At 33.1% G+C, this 22152-nt stretch overlaps 3 protein-coding genes across 3 annotated transcripts; 2 read left to right on the forward strand and 1 right to left on the reverse strand.

Moving 5' to 3' along the window:
- Positions 1–1981: 1981 nt before the first annotated feature.
- Positions 1982–10057, reverse strand: Orco (odorant receptor co-receptor). Its single transcript, XM_067359720.1, has 9 exons — positions 9807–10057; positions 8506–8640; positions 7855–8238; positions 7288–7542; positions 6937–7193; positions 4560–4659; positions 4296–4400; positions 3985–4140; positions 1982–3862 (listed from the first exon to the last, which is right to left on the reverse strand). The coding sequence occupies exons 2-9, from the start codon at positions 8638–8640 to the stop codon at positions 3812–3814; spliced, it is 1443 nt and encodes a 480-aa protein (XP_067215821.1). The 5' UTR covers positions 9807–10057; the 3' UTR covers positions 1982–3811.
- A 1066-nt stretch (positions 10058–11123) lies between these two features.
- On the forward strand, positions 11124–16454 carry LOC105673479 (uncharacterized). The gene is made up of 8 exons (XM_012369133.2): positions 11124–11499; positions 11572–11658; positions 12020–12432; positions 12690–12840; positions 12985–13161; positions 13308–13585; positions 13706–13999; positions 14367–16454. Exons 2-8 carry the CDS (start codon positions 11583–11585, stop codon positions 14517–14519), a joined length of 1542 nt encoding a protein of 513 aa, XP_012224556.2. The 5' UTR covers positions 11124–11499; positions 11572–11582; the 3' UTR covers positions 14520–16454.
- A 317-nt stretch (positions 16455–16771) lies between these two features.
- LOC105673493 (alpha-tocopherol transfer protein-like) lies at positions 16772–21411 on the forward strand. Its single transcript, XM_012369149.2, has 6 exons — positions 16772–16928; positions 17947–18085; positions 18409–18568; positions 18688–18793; positions 19129–19492; positions 20282–21411. The coding sequence occupies exons 2-6, from the start codon at positions 17947–17949 to the stop codon at positions 20431–20433; spliced, it is 921 nt and encodes a 306-aa protein (XP_012224572.1). The 5' UTR covers positions 16772–16928; the 3' UTR covers positions 20434–21411.
- The last annotated feature ends 741 nt before the right edge of the window (positions 21412–22152 follow it).

Consider the following 22152-nt stretch of genomic DNA (forward strand, 5'->3'; position numbering starts at 1 on the left):
TGCGGCGGGAGGCTTCGCCTCCTCCAGCCGCTCGCAGTTTTTGTACCTATGGTTATCGGTGATTCGCAAAAAATTCCTCACAATTTGCGCTGTGCCAGTTCTCGTCAACTTTGGCACAATCTCGTTGTTTGTGAGCCTTCCAATGATTAAGATAGATTTCAATTTTATTTCATTGCTAATAATGTTCTCAACACTCAATTATAAATTTCAGTTCTTCTTCTTTTTGCTTCCCCTCTTTAGCTTTTCTTTTTATACACAAGTATATACACAATTGAATGCTAATGTAGATTATTTTTCTTAATAAAAAAACTGTCTCTTTATTTTAACTCTCTTTATTTTAACTGTCACTTTATTTTAACTCTTAGGATTTCAATGCAAATGTTCAAATTCATTGATTAGATTATGAATAAAGGTTCTCGACTCATTGTCCATTAGATGTTTCTTTATTTCACTAATCAAAAGGTGATTCCAAGTTTGAATTTGTTTTCTCAATTTATAACTCTCTCGAGAGGCGTCTGTTGCGGACTATTACTTAACGGAAAAGCATATTAGTTGCGTAACTCATTGCATATCACATATGCATATCACTGTCCGACATCGAGTGATTGATTACATTGATTGACGCATGGTGTTCTTGAACACGATGTCATCCAGAAGTCAACGAACCTTCATAAGATCAGAAATTGCAACCAGTATGATTTGATGACTTTGATTTCTGTATTATTATATGCACGAGGAAAATCATTCTAATTTACCTCGCAGAAGTAAATGTAACAATTATTTTTATGTAATGTGAAATCTGAAAGTTGATTTAGGTTACTGATTTTGGTTCTTACAAGAGTTATTCTAAAATTGCACTTTGTTGACCGATGAACTCAACATATAATTGATAGATGTTTGATTTTCGATTCTTGATCTCGGAATTGATTCGAGATAAGATCTTGGATTGCGCACGCTTAATTCATCTGGATCCAATTCGTTGCACTTGCGATAAGATTGAGCGAACACAAATGTCTCACAATCAGGCAACAGCATCACACCTTTTCACTATCACATTATTACATCGTTTTCCTTCGTCATTAACAATCGACTGTAATCGACGACGGAGCGGAGTAGATATGGTCGCGTATGGTCAGACGCGATCCACGCGGCAGTATTGCTTTATGTGTATTGCTTCACGGAGAGAGCGACAACGATGACGCGAGGATAATTGTCACTGATGACAAGGATTTTCAGTCAAGTCTCGCGCACACGTCTTATTTCGGATCCTTCCGATTTCATCCTCGACGAAGCCAGTGGCTGATTTCGCCTTGACGGACGGTGCATCATTCCCGGCGACGACGCGTGATACGCAGAATCCCCTTTAAACCGCAAAGATCCTTCTTCCGAACGCTGAGGACTCGCTCTCGAATTAGAAACCCGATCCACAATTGTACAATCGCGAGGAAGCGGCACCGCGCGTTCCGCAGGCGTGTCTCTGTCACGAAACGATGGCAGCGCGAGATCTCGGTGCAGGCAGCATCGCGGAAGCACGCACGAGGTAGAGGCGTTTCGGGCGGCACAGCATAGTCATCCCCCGGACGATCGAAACTACCCCTAGAAACGTTCAGAGATGCTTGACTTGCGCCTGCGTGTGAACTACGTGCGAACCTTCACTGAGCCAGGCGCGCCAATTTCTCATTTCGCTTGCTAAATGCTTATTTTTGCAAGCAATTAATAGACGTTGATTCGTTTTATCCAAGCTATATATATTATCGCTTTAAAATAATATTTCATTAATGTTGAAAAACACGAAAAGAGCACAAAAAATCTTTTTATTTTTCACTTTATTTTATACGCTAGATATATTTATCTTGATATTCCTGCTAATTTGCACGTGCATGTCTTGTATAATTTTATTGGTCCAATTTATAAATCACAAACTTTAATGTAAAGTCAAAATTTTGACTCGGGCTCTGGAATTTATATAAACGTTTCTATATGTATATATATCAAGATTTTATTAAATAAATATAGTACAGCTTTACATAAAGAAAATCTATTTCAGCTTAATCATAGTAATGTACACATATCTTAATTATACATTAATATTGAAATAGATCGAGTTCGGATATCATCAGATACTTTTACATCCGTTAACGGCGTTTTCACTTTATATCGTTATGTTATTTTCTCGATGATATACGTCGCCTCTTGCTATATCCATCAAAAGAACTAAAAATATCTCGCATCGTCTCGTAAAGCGATATCCGCGTCGATGAAAGGTACATATTTATAATATAACGATCAGAATGAGTAGCTATGTACGGTGCAAGTATTCTCTCGGACATTTTAGGTGATGAAATATTATCTTACTAAAGACATCGAGATGTTACGAAATGTAAAAAACGAGGTACATTAGGTATATGTTTCTTCACCCATGTGAATTTTTTGTGTATAATGAAAATATATATATATATATATATCTTAGATCCAAGTTAGAGTTTAATAATTGGATACCACATAATAATTGACGTACCACATCAATATTGTGTCGCTGCTTTTTTTAACGACAGAAACGCTAACTTTTCTATTTCTATAAGGCAACAAAGATTTTTATTTATCTCGCAATTAATCGCAGCTAATCGTATCTTATTAATGATTATTTGACTGATAGATTTATAATTCTCTAATAGGTGCACGAATAAGAAGCAAAATCGATAGCGTGTATGCTTATTTTTAACGGAAAAATTAAGTAACAATAAATATAGACATTAAAAATCGTATCACATGTTAAAACACTATTTTCTGGAAAACACGAAACCTTTGCTCAATAATCAATAACAGACAGATAACAAAAAGAAAAAGATACTTATTTGTAAAATAATTAAACTATAAAATTTGCGAGACATTAAAACATTAAAACATAAAATCTAAAAGACAATATTCTTATATATAATTTAATTCTTAATTTAATTCAAGAGAAATATAATTATTTAAAAAAATCACGCGTGTTCAAATACATCAAAATAACGCTAGAAACTGTTGCTTGCTGTGAACAATGATAAAGCGTTCTATTGCCAAAATTTAACATTACTGTTCTATGCACGCGCGAAAAAATATAATCACTTATTTACACATTATTCAAACTCTTGGTTAATGTACATGCGCCGTTTTATCTTACTATTGGACGCAGTTTTCAAAATATAAAGTATTCAAGAATATAATAATGCAAGTGCTGAAAATGATGAGAAATAATAACTTTTCTTCGTCTATTCATTAATATGTGCTCCGTTATCGATTGTACGACACATGGACAATCGGTACAAGACGCCGTAATACAACAATATTAGCGTATGTCTTCCCCGTAAGCATTGCGACTAATGCCAAATTAATACGCGGAAAAATAAATTGCTGCGAATTCTTATATTATCGTTATCTTTTTTGCTACATGCGCGATAAATGTGAAGAGGAAAATCATATAATTATGCATTACAGCTGGTATTTTGACGAAAGCGCCTACTTTTCTTTCCCACTTGTCTTTTATTAATTTGATTAATAATAAATAAGGATATATATGCTTCTTTTTGCTCATGCATCTAAGTGACAATAAAAATAACGTTTCAATATTATTATAGTTTTTTATGACTTTTCCTCTCACCTTACGATGCTCGATATCTCGCTGTGCACCCGTAAAGATGCATTTCTCGCGAAAATATTCTCGATATAAATGTTTTATTTGATTCCATGTAAAAACTATTTTAAAAAATATAGTTTTACACAGCCGTGTGCAATGTAAGAGACTGCGTTCACATCTGGAACGCACAGATGTTCACTTGAGTTGTACCAGCACCATGAAGTAGGTCACCACGGCTCCTAGTACCTATTTTTTCAAAATTGTTTATTGTTAGAAATAATCCACGAGTTATTTATTACGAGCGAGGAGAATAGACGTGATGAGCAATTGATATTTTTTCAAAGATAAATAAATTCAATCCTTCTTACCGAAGCGAAGAGATCCAAAGATACCGTAAAGAATTTCGCACCCGATATAGACATTGCTTTCTGACACTGCTGACACACAATTTGCACGAATGTTTTAGCTTCCTCGGATCCATCGTACCAGTGGCAAGAATAAGCCGCTTCCATCACTGAAGTACTCTAAAAAAATATGTATACATGTTAATCATGTTGAGTATAAAAAAATAAAAGTTTTCATTTTTTACTATATTTGAAATAAATATGCTTCCTACACGTATTTTTTTAGTTAAAATACAAATATTACGCAATATTAAATTTTCGGCTAAGATACGCACCTCTTCTATCAAGCGATTTCCAAATATGCAGAACAAAAAGACCTGCCCAAACGTGTAGAGTATGTAGCCGATCGTGGAGGCCGCATAGACGTTTATACCGTTCACCTGTAGCATTTAAGACACGAACGTATTAGTATGAATTTTTAATTCATGATATGTTCGAGTCTGTATTAACGTCGCCATTATTTGCTTTACTAATTTATACGATCAATAAATCATTTGTTCAGGACCTTGAAAGAGAATACGACCAAGCAATACACTCACCTTTGTCGCTTGATAAGCAAGCAGCGTTAGAGTAATGGTCGTCGTCAGCATGTGGAGCAGAAGCGCAAAACCGTACGCGTCTCCAACCGCGGTGACCAATCTACGCAAAAAAACGATGATTATATTATATATTGTATATTGCTGTTAGCTCGAACTCGTGACTATGCGTAACAAATCAAATGGATGATCTAAGCCATCTGTATGAGTGACATATGTCGCTATTAGAAACAGCTGACAAACGGTTCATGAAAGATACATTCGTAATGAACGTTCTTTCGTCCATAGGTACGCCACCCTTGATTTTCATTCTAAGTGATTAGAAACAAAGTTAAACGACGACGGACAAATGACGTTCACTTTCGTTTCACCACGTATATCCTATTTCACCGACCGTTCGTCGAGTTAACGCTGTTCCCTGTAAGTAAATGATCGATATGTCGAAACGCCTTGAGAAAAATGCGCGGATGTCTATACCGTGTTTCGCGTTACCGTACATCACTATCGCGCAAATCTGCAAAACATTCGCCAGTGTTCAATACACTTTTCCGAAATTATTTCTTTTCTTTTCATAGGTTTGAAATTTTATTAATTTTAATTTAAATATTTGGCATAACATATGGTTTATCCCCTTAAACCATTCAGTTGGAAACTCATGGAACATGACCTCCGTGCGGTCAATATTTTTTACTTCCAACATCGCGGGGATGAAAATTCGATGCACTAATAATACTTATTATAACGATTTTGGGATCAGTTTGCAATCTGCTTAAAATTATGTTAAGATTTCATTGAGAACTGACACAAGAATTAGAAATTAAAATAAAATATAAATATAATATATTAGAAAATAATAAAATTTACATCTATGTGTGTGTGTGTGTGTGTGTGTGTGTGTGTGTGTGTGTGTGTGTGTGTGTGTGTGTATGTCGATCATTCTGAATCGTGAATTGCTGTCGTGAAAAGAAATAATTTGCTCAATGATGCAATGTGAAATATGTATTTAAGAAACACGACTCATGGACGAAAATCTGTCATCACGAATGTGTCGGATGAACCACGTGTGCGCCTACGTGCACGTGAACGCCGCGGCGAATACATCTTCCCATGATTCGCACAGTCCGTATAACACACGACCCCCGTTGCGGTCAATATCGCGCTTTCTTAGAATAAATACTTTACCACTGTGGGAATATGCGCATCCCCTGCCAGCCGACGAGTGGCTTCAGCACCCCCGCGAACCTACAGGAACACGTTTTCGCGTTCTTTTGCGAGGAGCAATCGCCGATTTTATTACGTCGATCATGTTTTGCGTATTCAAAATTTTATCGAATACAAGTAGCAATTCACATAACACACACGCGAAAACAACGTTTTTGATCAAATTATAGTACAATAGCTTCGTATTCCATTGCAAAATCGTATATAAAATATGAAAAATATTAATCGCTATTCTATGATATTTCGTTTAAGTCCAACGACGTTTCATCATGCCTAATAATTAAAAAAATTGTTTTACTTGGTTTCAAAATTGCAAAGTTTCGCTCGATGATTAACTTGAATGAGTTCGATTAACTTTGTCAGAGCCTAATTGCACATCTATAGCTAAATTGTAGTAATAAATCTATTAAGCAAATATACTCGTTATCTCATTTAATCGACTTTCTAATGATGATTTTCGTAAATTTTTAAATATTATTAGTTGTATTTTAAACGTGTATCGATACGACATAACGTATTGCAACGCTCATATTCCACAGCGTTTAACATCGTTTTATTACTTTATCAGTATTATGTAAAATATTTATTTTGTTTAATAGTACCAGGTTAATATTAAATAATAAATTACTAATATTGATATATGAAATAATCTATATGAATAATCAATTAACTTATATACTTAAAGAAATTAAAATGCCTATGCATGCCCTACAATATTCATAATCGTAATTGTTTGGCAACTTTGTTTCGCGCACTTCTTAATAATTGAGGGAATAGTTAGCGCATTTCTATGAAGTCAATATGATGCCGACTATATACTAAATACTTTACGCGCCAAAGGCGTGCAAGAGTCGTACAAGATTCTGGGTCACTAGTTCACACACAAGATGCGGATGACTTTCAAAGAAATGATCCGTTCGCTCATACTAGAGGAGCTGCATGAATTAACTATATGTCTTGAGTGGGTAAGTAGAGCACGAGGGCGATTTGTATCTCTCATCACGATATATTCGATACTGAATCTTTTATCTCACGATCTCGGCATGTTATTTTGCTTCTCTGTCTGCTCGCGGTGGAAAACCAGTCCGCGATTGACAACATTCGCGTTTAAAGCCCGTCAGATTTATTATTGCAATCTGAACAAAATGAAAAGACTTACCTGACGATGTGCTTGTGCCTCTCGACCCAGTATTTAATGGCGCTTCTGACGAGCATCTCTTGCTTCTTCGTCAATCCGTTCGGTCCTACGCCGCCGTTGAAAGTCATACCAGCGGTCGGCCGGAAGGTGGCTGTGAAGTCCTGACGATTGCTGTATATGTTACGGAGATCGAGATCCAGCATGCTGTCGCCTTGGGGTGGCGGAGGCGGTGGAGGATTGTTATCTTGTTGGTCGCGAAGATGATCCGCGCTACCAGCCTGCATACGCATAAAGACTTGAACTTGAGCATCAATTGATACTGCATTAAGGACAAATATAAAAGTTTGCTACATCTCTGAAATTTTGACAGACCTTGAATAATTCACTGCTGTTCGGAACGACGGTGTCCAAGGTCGCGCTCAGCTCCATAAGAGGCTTCATGATTTGTTTGAGGTGCTGCAACTGTTCACAGGCGAACAACAGCCACGAACAGAAGAGAACGTCCAACGAATTGGCGTTGATAAGCATGAAAAGCACCCAGTACATCTGGTATATGATCATCACTATATGCATTACACCTTTGCTAGCGTCCCATGGATAGAACGAACGAACCAAGAGTTGCGGCAACTAAATGGAAAACGTCAAGGAGAAGAAATGTTATCATGTGTAAAATAAAATTACGTTCAAATGCGTAAATGTAGAAACTTACAGTGCAAAATATAGCTACAATGTACATATCGCACATTAAATTAATTAAAAAAGATAAAAAATGTGTGACGATATTTTATTTATGCACTGCATAATATATTTTAATTATATAAAATTTCAAAATAACAATAATCGGTAAGTGAAATATTTTCCTAATTTAACCGATTTTCTTAATTTCTTCTTTGTAAAAAATAATTTGTTTTATTATCCGTAAATTGAAACTATTATTACCTCGATAATCGTCGTCTCATTCGTAACCGGATCGACAAGCTTCCTCACCGGGTGCTCGAAGAAAGTAAGAGTGGTCCATGCCACCACAGTTAGTACGGTGGTACCGCCAACCAAGAAGAGCAGCAATCTCATTTTCTTCAGAGCGATTGCATGATATCTGGCATTGCTCTCGGCGAAAAGTGGGTGGGTATTTGGATTGTTCCATATCGCCCACGTTCTGTAGAAGTACTTACTCCTAATAGCGAAGTAAACGACCTTGACGATGCTGTGCGTGAAGAAGAGGAGGGTGATCGTATTGGCCGTGAGATCGTCGACGTCGGCGCTCTCGATTATCAGATTCACCGCGCACAGACCGAATTGCAATAGTAGTAAAAACAAATTTGCCTAGAAAAAATAATTTTCACACTTGTTGGCGTAACCACCGGGTGTTTCTTAAAAATACCGTATTTATAACGACAAATTACAACGATTAGAAATAGACGATTTTGATGATGTGAATTTTTAGTCGTACAAATAGTCAATAATTAAGATTTGTGAATGAAAGAATAATATTTTGAATAATCTCAACTTTAATTTGATTAGATGGAGAGCAAATTTTATCAATGCAATTAAAAAAGAATATTACGATTGCTGAAACGCGTGATTACTTACGCAGCAGTACACTTTATGCAAGTACTTGGACGAATTATCGTCGTAATAGTTGAATACAAAATGCCCAAAGATCTTCATGACCCTTATGTTTGGGTATAAGTCGGCCACTAGGCCTTGCTGCTTCATCTTCATCATCTACAAGCGAACGAATGAGCTGAATATCGCTTTAATTTTGTGATGATTAAGCGGTTTGTTTGGAACGAGATTGTTATGAAAATTTATCAACGATTTTAATTACCGCAATTGTACAAATTAAAGGTTTTGATAATGTAAACTTTGATTAAACGGAGAATCAATGGAATTTGCATTGCACGAATATTGAGTGTTGTTAAAATCGTTATTAATTGCAGTCGATTGCGTTAACACTTATCATCTGCACACGGTGCACATTGCGACTTGCATCATTTGTAGCAATGGACGCACACAAAGTGAAGCAAATAAAACTTCCAGAAGCACGCAAATCTTATTCCATATCAGAATATGTCACTAATTCGTGGCAACAACATACATATGTATTTAAGGGAAAATTTTAGCAAAAAGAAATTATCGAGTAAAACCGATTCTTTTTGGAACTTAAAATTTCTTAAATGTGATATTAAGATGATCTATGTTATAAAAGAGTCAGAAAAAATAACAAAAGAATTTAGATTTGGTAAATTACTCAAAAAAGGGTGGTTTAAATTATGAATCACTAAAGGTGTAGGTTCATAAAATAGAAACACCAGGAAAAAAATATTTTTTAAGTGGTTTACTTTATAAACTATCGTCACTAAAGAGTATTATATAGAGCGGTTTATATTTCAAACCATGGCTTTTTAAAGAGTTAAAAGATTTACTAAAAAATTATTTCGTATTTAATGTTTCCAACGCTTAATAAAAAATTTTCCAATGCTGCAGATATTTCTTTAGACATTTGTTGTATTTTATATTTATATACGGAAAAAATTTTATAAATAAAAAATTATTATACTATGATAGAATTATAAAAATTTTTACTCTGTTTTTTACATAATGGCCATAGTATTTAAATTTATAATTCCTATTATGGTTCGCGGCTATTGCCATATTATAATAATTTTTGATATAAAATTTTCTCCGTGTAGATGAAACAAACATTCAAAACTTGAAAAGTGTCTTAAAAAATTGCGTACTGCAGCAAATTGTTTATTAGCAAATTTGACAAAAGAAAAACATTGCTAAAGAAACTTTGAGCTATTATTATGTAACTATATCTTTGAATTTTTTGAAGTATTTGCACTGTTTGGAGAAGCTTCTGTGTTGGAATACAAGCAACGTCTTACCTTGATGGCTTCGGCTATCCAAGATTACAGATAAGAAGAACTTGGTCCCGCGGTAAATTACGACGCGGCCTTCAACGCCTCACGATTACGTTGCAACAGTCTTGCCAGATATACGAGAAGAACGAAGAAGAGTAAACTAACTAGCCGGCCTGCCATCAGTCGTCGTTTTGCAACTTGTCTTCGTTGTTGTGAGCAGTCTCGTCTCTAGAGGCCGAGGCCTAGGTACCCTCTGCCTCTGCTGTTTTCTCGCATATTCTTCAACCCCCCTGGCTATGACCTGACCGCCACCACCACCTTATCGCCACGGAAAACCCCTTCCAGAGGGTAGGTGCCAAACGTGGACCAATCGGGGTCCGGTAACCAGGCGCAGACCGTTTCGTTGCGCTGCGCCGCGACGTTTCTTCGACGCCATGCCACCTTCTCGCGCCGTCCCCGGTTGTACGCGGGGGTCTATAATCCCCTTAATAATTCAAGACTGCTACTACCCGTACTCCGTGTAGTTTTCAACGTAAAGTAAGTTTCAACGAAGAAAACAGTCTAAAGTCCCAAGATGCGTAGAGCACAAGTTAGCAACTGGTGAAACAAAGCTTCCGTTCATGTCGTCGTATCGGCGCGCGCGGTGTCGATTCTCTTCTAATTATTATATATCTTGGGATATGCGAATCGCGCTCACAATTTATCGCATTGGAATAGTGATTCTTGTCACTTCAAACTTGCGTAATGATATTAATTGAAGACTGATGCTCCTAATGCTGTTAGTTTTTTACTTTCTCTGTTAATTTTGATGAGACTTTAGATAAAAGTCACATCGATTTTTCCCAGTAGAAAATTTGTTGAAATTATTATTTTTTTTTTTATATAATATATTTTGTATTGAAATGTGTATGCAAATTTCTGGAGTTAGTTGCATACCGTCATCAAGTACCGCTGATCGATGCAAATGAATGATTCGTGCGTAGTTCAAATACATACAAAACGAATGACGCAAAAAAAATAGCGTAAATCTGCTGAGCATAGTTCACCGCCGAGTGACCTATGTAAAGCTCAACGGTTAAATATGTCACATATCGACTTAAAACAGGGGCCGCAACACACAAGCATGAACGTACATAGTAACAAATTCTTCATTATTTAGGCCGCTAGTCCTAACTTTGATATAATGGCCGATATGATAGTACAGTAATAATACTTATATCAGTATACTGTCTCAACTAATCACCCTTAGTCATGCGACAATTAAATTAAGAGTCAAACATTTTTTATTTTTGAAATTTTTAATTTGAGATATTTGTGCACGGTATTTAAATTTGTCATTTAAAATATAAAATTTATTTTACGTTTTCTTTTTTAGCTTATTATAAACTTAAATGGCTTGAATTCTTGTCAAAATAATTTAGAAAACTGGATTACGCGTGGCGATCATGTTGTAAAAAAGATAAAAAACACTATAAATTATGGTATTTTGATCACCACATAATGTAACTTTAAAATATTCATTTAATCGGTTGTTTAGGCAACCGATTTTATTGATTGGCAATACGTAGTTTAGTTCAGTTTAGTTGTTTCTCAGAAAGAAAACAAGACCGACGCTATTTTTGAGATTAGGAATATTGAAAGATAATTTAGAATTAAATAATTACTTATACTGTATTTCTTAATTTTGCTCTTTTTCTATTAACAGTCGATTACGCAGGTAAGTATTTTTTATATTATAAGTTGTGCGATAAATGTTACATCATAATAAAACAAGAATTAATTTGATTAGCAAAAGATACCATGTTTTATTCTGGTATTTTCACGGTGTTATGCTCGACAATAGCATGCTCCTTTGGATTTACGATGGATCGTTCAGGTAATGAACATATCTCTGCTCTTGACTTTACTTCGTTTGAACATTCGTCACATTTGTAATTAAAATTTAGAATAAATAAAGAAATAGTATATTAATTAGTATATTAATTAGTATATTAATAGTATATTAAAACAGTATATTAATTACACAAGCCAATTGTTTAATTTTCAGCTCTTAGTTTTACTCTTATAGACTTATGACATTAGATTATGTTTCTATGTTCGTTTTACATTTATTTTTTACGTATATTTTTGTTACGTACTATGCATAAAGCACACGTGATATGTCATTTAAATAATGTGTTTTTTTCCCAGAACATTTTCTCAGAACATATTATCGACTAATGATTGCACATTAACAGTATATGTACCAGCTACATGGGACACGGCACCGTCCTTGGACTCCTATCGAAGGATACTCGGCAACTCCACGTTAAATAGTAAAATGCAAGTTACAGATATGAACAAGATCTTGCAAGCTACAAATGCAAAAGTGTCGACAAAACTGACAGACGGAATGCCAGAAAATCAGATGCGTGAGAAGAGATCGACAACGGAATATATCAATGCTGGAACAAAAATCGTTAACGACGTAACATCAGAGATGAAGAATAACACTTTTAATTCTTCTGAAAAAAATATTAGCGTCGCTAGTACTTCTCGAAATGTCATTTTGCTTTTGATCGACAAAATGGATCAAGATGAAAAGAAAGAAGAAGACTTGTGGAAAAATTACAAGGAAAAATTACCGTTCGCGATTGAAGGATTTCTTCAAGTACTCTAGTATTTAATTAAATATTAATTACTTTTTTATTAGATAAAAATATAACAAGAAATTTTAGAAAAATGGTTAAAAACTTTTTTGCATGTTTGTTAGATCAAGAAACTAAAAAAAAATTACGTATTTAATTTCTGCAGTTATTACATTTGTAGTTAAATATTTTAAGGATAAATATTGAGTTTTTTATTCACATTGCTTGCTTAAAATTTGACATTTAAATTAATGTATATTATGCAAAATTAATGGCGCAGAACTGTGGCAATAAGATGGAGACTAGTTTTCCCTTGGACAATGTGTTAATTTCCGATGATGATGAAGAGAATTGTGATTGTCAGCGTATTCTTCATTCTAATGTCGAAGAGTTGCTTTTTTGGGCAAGACATATGAGAGGAATGACAACAGGCACGAAAATGTCAATTGAAAAATAATAGAAAATATAAGATATTCAAATATCAAACAATATGAAGATAGAAATATTAGAGACTATTAAATCTGACATTGTATAACATTTCTTGTCTTAACGATTAATCTTATCGATTTCGTTAGGCGTGATTTCCGGCAGCAATTTCTCGATCCCTTCTTTTCCTAGATCCGAGTTTGACGGATCCAACAAAAGCGATGCAAAGTTAGAATTGCATAAAAGCAATGTTTGGCAAATGATGGATCTCAGCGGTCGAGCAAAATCTGTTCCCTCTTTAGTCATGACTGACTCTAAATTAAAAGGTACATTAAATTATAAATAATTTAAAAAAATTATTTAAGACAAAATTAGATAAAGTAAAATTCTAAGCGTAAAATTCAAATAAACATTTCAAATATAAAACAAAAAGAAACATAGGATATTTTGGAAGAACTTTTATTGATTGCAGAAACGACGAACTACAGCACGTGGGACCTTTTCGATGTGTTTTCCAAAATAAGAATGGCTTTTTTCCGCTCGCTGCTCGAATCGTTGGGTAGGAACGACCGCGCTTCCGAGAATGGATTTTCATCACGCAAACTGTTCTCTCTTAAACCAACCGTGGCCAATTTAATTGGGAATATTATCAAGAAACTCAAATCTATACCAAACAACAAGGGTTACATATTGATTGCTACCGTACCGCGAAATGAGCAAGCTGCGGTCGTCGACCTTGTACAGAATGAAGTAATTATTATTTTATTGAATAGCCATTACTTACTGTCGTTAACAAAAATAATTTATTACAATGATTTAAAAGCATATAGAATATTAATTTACGCACAATAATTTTTTTTATTGACGCAGACCTCTCCGAAGGATACTCTTTTAGTGATGATGCAAATCTGTACCAGAAACAAAAATCCTATCCCATTCATTGCGCAAGGACCGAATAATCAAATGCTTCGGGAGGCAAGGGCGATCTCAGAACTTTCGATCGCGATCAGAAAAGCGGTTGTAAGCAATTGCCGCGGTTCAGAATGCATAAATCGACCGAGACGAGATACTTCAATTATTTCGTCTATGCCAATCGAGATTTTCTCGCAAAAACTATCCGCGCAAAAGCGCAGTAGCAAAGACAAGGATGCCGCTGAAAAATTGGTAAGATGCATCTACTGCATCGTATTAATGATTAATCAATGATAATTAATGATAATGCCTCATTTGTTTATTATGCTAATGATTTAGTGCGTAGGCAATTATTGCAATGTTACAAATTTATTTCAATATTATGTCTGCTCAAGATAAATTCAGATTGCTTAATTCGCGTTTAATATTAATGCAAAATGCAATATGTCTTATCTTCTAAAGTACTAATCGTAAAATGCAGAGTAATTTAAAAGAAAAGAGCAATACTTTTTTGCATTTAAGATTTTCAGCGATAATATATCAGTTCTAAATTTTCAATCTCATCGAAAAATCTATTAATTTTAGACGTAATGTTTTATGTAAGTTTTGTTCTTTTTAGAATGCAATATTAAGTACCGAAGAGGCGCCAACTATTGAGAAAGAGAAGCAAGCTAGAAGTTCAACTTCGTTAAAGGCAAAACCGTACGGCCTCGTTACAGCAATCGGTGTCGTAAATTCGATCCTTGTCATGGCTGCCTTGACCTCTTCCTAAAAACGATAGGACCTAATATTTCAGATTAATACATTTCCTATTTTATTAAGTCGTGTCGCGTTGTGTCGAAAGACACAGTTGATAAATGAAAATTTAATCTAACCATTTTCTATTTCTTTACTTTTTCTCGTATTTAATTTTTTTTATCTTATATTGTGCATCTCCCAAGAATACTGACTTCCAAGAATAACATTTCGCTATCTTTTCGTTGAAACATATTATAAAGAGAGAATGCATACAAAGCGAATAACGTGTCCAAAAGAGGAATAACTAAAAATTATGCGATTGTAATATTATATTACAAAATTTATAAATAAACGTTTATTTATACAGCACAAGTAAGCATTGTTATCTGCTTCGCATAGGGATTGCATCAGAAATAATATTTGCGCAATGATTTGTTTATATTATTTCTTCATTTACACCAAGTATCACACGTATTTTGCCAATTAAACTGTCGGCTTTAAATAACTAATTTATTTAACTTTAAATTTTTTATTTTATCTTACCTATTGCCTATTTCGTATCTTCTGTCTAAAAATAAGAAATTGACATTTTATTTTTACATATGATAACTGCTGTCTTATGCAAGCAATATGATAAATGATAATTAATTATTCTATTAGGAAAATGTCAAATGTATAATCAATTTCAATACTGACGAAATCTGACATTATAAATTAGAAACAATAAACAGCGCATACATATCACGTATCTAACAAAAGCACCGTGCGCATGAAATTCAACTGACATTTTACTTTCAACCTACAAAAGTATTTATTTACTAGTGTGCGTCGGCAAGTTCTTGCTCGTTTCAGTCAATTACAAAATCGCGCGATTGCGACTGGCGATTTCATATACACACGCGAATTCCTTCGATTATGACGATCGCGTAATCTTACCGTTGGTGCAACAACGACGCATGATACTGGCGATCGTATTCGCGTAAGAAAGTAATACGAGGGCACGAGTACAGCCGCGATTAGTCAGCTTGCAATTCTATGCACTGGGAAGTAAAGAATCGAGCGGTAATACCGCGATTATCGTACAAGTATCTTCACTAACATGCACTACGCTGTAACAAGTAGTTAACGTCAATGATTTTTGCGTTACTAATTGTTTGCTAAAAAAAAACCTCGATTCTGTATTGTTTTTATTATATTTAATGTTTGTATTAATAATTATTATGTACGTTACCAACAACTTAAGTTTTTTGTAAATATCAAATAACAAAAAATATCTTTAAGATTAATGCATTAAGATTTAATAAGCAGCAATGCAGTATACAAATACGTCAAAAATTAAACTCTGATTGCGATTTTATTGTTTCAATGTTCGATTTAAATATAACTGCTCTTGTGTAGTAAATATATAGTTTTGCTTGCTTAACCACAAGAGGCTTAAAATAAACGTGTTTAAAAGAAAGTTCCGGATTTTGTGGTTTATCAGAGCAGAAATGCTAGTGTATGTGCCAAGCGGCCAGGCGCACTCATCGCGCAAAAATTTTTGTGTTACATAAGCGTACAAATTCATGAATTTTGTGCAATTGTATAAAATATAACTACTACTATATTTCTTAATAAGCAATTTAGATCATTATTGCACATGACACGCAAGTAAATTTATAAATGCTTTTTTCTTATTAAGATATCTATTGTATCCGTCTTATATATTTTATATATTTATCGCTAGCTGGTTTTCTTCGACACAAAGTATGATATGACTCAAATTATAATTATTATATTATAAGAAGTCTCTGTATTGATCAAACTGTTGTTTTAAAGCTATGCGCAAAAAATTATAATATTTATATTATAAAAAGCTGCCCCTGTATTTTTAAACTATTATTATAGAATAATAACGCTATGTGTACAAAAACAGCCATTTATATGTTAATTCTGTTTTTTCGTATCATGAATAAGTCACAATAAACAATTTTTGACATCACACTGGCATCCACTTTAGACAATTTGTATAAAATTCTATCTTGAATTCTGTCTACATTATATAAATATTTAATGTCTGAATAATGATAAAATAAATTTGGTACCATTTTAGATGTAAATTCTTTTACGTTACGAAGGAGATAGAATAATTTTATCCGGTTCCTTCGAAAATTGCCGACCGTGAATTTGTCGATGGGAATTCCCTCCAAAAATTGTTCATCGATCAGATTTTCTTCCCACCACGTATCACAACGGAAAGTGAAGTAAGAGTGGGGCATCCTTACGGTATAAATGAAAACCGGTCCACGAAGCAATCATTCCCACTCTGTTGTTCGTTTGCCGTCTCTCGAGTTCGCCGCTCCGCTCATTTCTCTTTCCGCAATAATCCGAAAGTTATCGTCGTCGCGTTCGTTTGCACGCTGAGTGTCTGCCTGTATTTGGATCTCTTTAAACATCTGGCAAGGTAAGTTTAGTCCCCATATTTTATGTATATATAAAAAATACTTCTCTTTTCTTTTTGAGATTGATTTTCTTTTTTAGATGCCTAAATCAAAAATATATTAAATAGTTGTAATATTATTCTATCTATTTATTATTGTTAATAATTTATATTTTTCAGCGATATGTTAAAAGTCAAGCTTAAAAATTTTATCACTAATTTTATTATTAATTTTATTAAAAAATAAATCATTTCTATCATATCTAAATTGTATCTTTTTTATCACAAAATTACTACCGTCAGTCTTATATTTTAGCAAAAATATATTTACTTTTAAAATACTCACAAACTTTCATGTTCACTAATTTTTCTGCGCAGACTGATGATTGCAACAGTAATAGTCTCGCAAATAAGAACATTTACATCACAGGTGTTTTGACAAGAAAGAAATTATACTGAAAATGCAAAGTAATTGCAATTCACAAATTTTTTGAAACTTTTTCCTTTTTAATAATGAATTTTATGCAATAATTTTTAATGGCAAAGCGATTATAAATAATATCCCAACATTTTCTAAATTATAAACAATAAAAATTACAAATTTTTTTCAATGACACTTAAAAAGTTTATATTGCCAATAAAAATAATCTTGGAACATTGTATCATTTCTGAAAAACAAGGAAAGATAATAGATAAAAATCTAAGATCTAAGAAACATTTATTTTGCTTCATCATCTGAAACGTTTAACGAGGCTGCGCGGTAGAGAAAGTTTTGGTTGAGCAAGCCTTTGGTCAGCATTAATTCCTGACATAAGAACGATGGGTATCTTAACTAGTTGTGCAATTCTTATGTGCACATTACGCGAATAAATGTAACCGAAAATGAGTCAGCATAATACATAATAAAGCATAATGTAAAGAAAAAATTCTCTAGTATAAAAAAAGAGCTGGATCTATTTTATGATTAATTTACTAAGAGAATTTTTTTATTTGCTTGTTGTGTATATTTTCCATGATGTTTTCTATCGTGATCTGTTTATAGATGTTGCTGATACAGCCTACCGAGGAAATGTCTAAGCAGATACGAGTGGAGCTGAACGAGAATCCAGCGACGCGCAATAAGGATGTCGAAATTATCAAAGAATGGTTTGCCAAACAACCGCATTTACCTCAGTTTGACGGTACATACTTTGATTAAGCTATTAAAAAATAATCGCAAAACAACTTACACTGCTAATCCTAAATGTAATGAATAAAATCCACTTAAAGCAGAGATGGAAACAAAAGCTAATTCGAAACAAAATTTGAGGTGAAATCTTACATATAATTTTATGTGCAAAATGTAGAAATATAGAAAACATTTGAGAAAAATTATAAATATATATATATATATATATCTGAATATATTTCTATAGAAATTTATAACTTTATACACTGAATGAAGTGAGCTTTAAAATTGATCAGTTATCGGCACTCAAAATAATATAATCTTATTTCTTTTTAGATGACCAAAGAATACTAACATTTCTACGTGGATCCAAATTCTCTTTGGAGGTATGCAAACGAAAGCTGGACAATTACTTCACGATGCGCACGATGATCCCCGAATTTTTCTCTAATCGCGACATAACGAAACCAGTACTGCAAGAAGTTGTGAAAGTTGTGTAAGGAAGTTGTGATTACGCGATATACATCGGCAATAATTAAGATTTCGATCGGTCGAAAAGAATACGCAATAAAAAAGTGAAGTAAATGTTAACGTTAGTTTATTTTCTTTTTGCAGACAAATACCGCCTTTGCCTGGTTTAACAAAAGACGGACGTCGAGTAATCGTAATGCGAGCAATCAGTAAAGACGTACCAACTCCCAACGTCCCGGAAGCTATGAAAGTAGGTGTAAATTTATTCCGATCATCAATGATGAAACTATAAAGAAAATAACATCATATATCTATATGTGCCAGTGATTATGAAAATGAACTAAGTCTTATATTTTAATGATTTATTTATTTTCAAATATTTTAACTTTATAAATCGATATAACAAAATAAGTAAAATCAATTTTTTACTTAATCCACTTTCATAATCACCGACACATACGTATAATAAAAAAGAACAGTTGCTAATAAATTTTAGTATCTAAGATTTTAGGATCAGATTGTCAAGCCATTTTTCATAATTCTACATCATATATTAATATTAACAGATACTTATTGCCATTACAGTTAGCGTTGATGATCGGCGATATTCGTCTCAAGGAGGAGCAATCCGGCGTGGCTGGCGACGTTTACGTCCTCGACGCTTCCGCCGCGACGCCCGCACACTTCGCCAAGTTCACACCGTCGTTGGTGAAGAAGTTTTTGGTCTGCGTACAGGAGGCGTACCCAGTGAAACTGAAGGCAGTGCACGTGATCAACGTTAGTCCGATTGTTGACACCATTCTCAATTTCGTCAAACCGCTCCTAAAAGAAAAGATACGCAATCGCATCTTTATGCATAGTGATCTGAAAACGCTTTACGATCATATACCTAAGGAGATACTGCCGACTGAGTACGGCGGAGATGCTGGACCCATCCAAGATATACATGGTACGTCATTTTATTATTTTATTAATTTAGAATTATATATAAAGTATTTTCTTTCTTCTAGAATGCTCTTTTTTTTTAAGTTAAACGACAGTGCTTTTGATAGTAAAAGTAATTTTCTTTCTTAAAAAATTAGACAATTTTCGAATTCGCGAATTAAAACGATATAGTAAAGAAGCTGTCAAAAAATTAAATAACAAAAGTTTTTGCGAAATTTTATTTTAAATAATAGTTTTTGAAATATAAAAACTGAAAGCAAGCAGTTACATGTTATATTTAAATAAACATCTGTTCTTGAGTTGCGTATACGATAGTATTAGTAACCTGTTTATCAATGCTAGACAAAAAATTATTTATTCATTATTATCGATTCATGCACTTCAGTGTCAGTATGCATAAATATAATTTTTTGTTTAGCGAATGTATAAAGTTTTAATGAATGTATGAAGTAAACAGCTATCTGTCATATGTGTTACTTATCGAGTAACAATTTAAATGCAGCCTGAATGATTAGCTTTAAGTCATTATATTTAAAAATAAACTGTTTAGAATAAAAATTTGCAAAGATTTCTTTTTAAAAACTTTTTCATTACAATACTTTTTGCAGAGTATTATATTTAATATTTTGACATTAAATTAAATAATGAAAGTATTAATGTAAATAATATAATGAGAGTAAATAATGTGAGACTATTAAATAATGTAGAAAAGATATCTAACATACTTAAAATATTTTACATTTAACATTTTCAACGTTAAACAATCTCTTTGATAAATATTGTCATCTTTTAGAGAAGTGGATAAAAAAATTGGAGGAATATGGACCATGGTTCGCGGAGCAAGAAACTGTGAAATCTAACGAAGCATTGCGAACAGGTAATCCAAAGACGCAGGACGATCTGTTCGGTCTCGATGGATCTTTCCGGCAGCTCACGATCGATTAAAGTGACTAACGCGTTCCGAAGACATCCGAGCGTAGATAATCATCGCCAACGGCAGTTGTTAACTGGATCATTTATTCGTGCAACAGCAGAAATTTTCGATGTCGTAATCGATCGTAAATTTCACTAGCGATGAAAATTTTAATGCATTTTTGTTTCAAGCAACTATAACTGAATTGCAAACAGCGTTTTAAACAATTCATGCCCGATATTCAATTTTCCGATTTTTGTCGTGGAACAAAGATATCGAATAGAATGTAATATAATTGAGAATTCGCCAGAACAATAAGTGAATTTTATAGATAGTAAATTTTATAGTAATTTTTACAGATACAGCGCTGGTAGCATTTTACATTTTTTTAAATATTAACAATAATTTATTTATTTTTATAATTAGAGACGCTAATAATTGCTCTTATAATTTTCTTGCTACATAAAAATTCATTGATAATGCTGTTCTGTTCTAACAAAATGTGCATCATGTGTAAAATTATGTCGAGTAATGTGTAATTATATGTGTAAAATTATTATCGAGAATTTTAGCGTCTTTGTGAAAAATTTGTACGATAAAATTGTAATTATTTTACATATGTCAAGCAAATATATGTATGTCATGCTTATGTATCATATTATTTAATTTATAATTATCACTGACATGTTTATGTCATTATTAAAATATGCAGTAATGTTTGAGAACCGAGTAGTGTTCAGTTTCGTAATCAGCAAATATAAGAAAATATAGCAAATCCAATAAAGGCACATTTGTTCGATAACATTCACATTTTGTTTGACAAATAGCCATTAATTGTGTTTACACAAATGTGCAAAAATGAAACGCGCTAATGTACTTATCATTCAACGTGGTATTTTCCATTATGAGGTATTCTTGATATTTTACTTGGAAAGTTACGCGAATAAGAAATCACAATCAAGTTTGTAATAAATGCTTTGTAAATAAATTCTAAAAAGTTATATTTTTAATTGATGAGTTTAATTAATTCAGCGTGCTAGTAATTCATACTTACGCGTTTCTAATATACATTTAATTTTCATCGCAGCGCGTATAAGAAATCAATAATGAGCAGGTAGTTAAGACATTGCGTGTCAAAAACATTTGACAGCATAGAATTTTTAAGATCTTATATGCAAAATATGAGAAGTGTTCTTATTCTCAGAAAAAATAAATTTTTTATATCAATTGCGATACCTATGTCGGCCATTAATTTGTTCTGAAGTGAAACAAAAAAAGAAAGATTTTATAAAAATGTCGCATATAGTGAAAGCTGTATGAGTTAATCACCACATTAAAATTACCCGAGTTTCCGTTTGCGTTCACTCAATTTCCTGAAGTGATTATTACTTGAATTTTAATCATTTAAATTATCAGAGAGAGAGAGATTTACCGGATAACACTAAAATTAGAAAAACGTTAGTTAGAACATTAGATAGAAAAATTCTTTTAAATAAAAAAAATTATTTTAAATATTAAAGAAAAATTTCTACAACTTATTTTACCTTAATCGGTATAATTGCATTCTCGCTAAATTCAATGTAGTATATCGGTTTATATTTAAAACTATTTTAAAATTGCATTTACTTATTATTTAACATAAGTAATAATTAGTAAGTTAGTAAAATTTATTTAATTAACTTTATTTTCAATTTTTTTTTGCTTTTCACAAAAATGTTCTCTTTACCTTACGGATCTATAATATTTTTAAT

The sequence above is a fragment of the Linepithema humile genome, chromosome 7, assembly GCF_040581485.1.
Source record: "Linepithema humile isolate Giens D197 chromosome 7, Lhum_UNIL_v1.0, whole genome shotgun sequence".
In the NCBI taxonomy this organism is placed as follows: Eukaryota; Metazoa; Arthropoda; class Insecta; order Hymenoptera; family Formicidae; genus Linepithema; species Linepithema humile.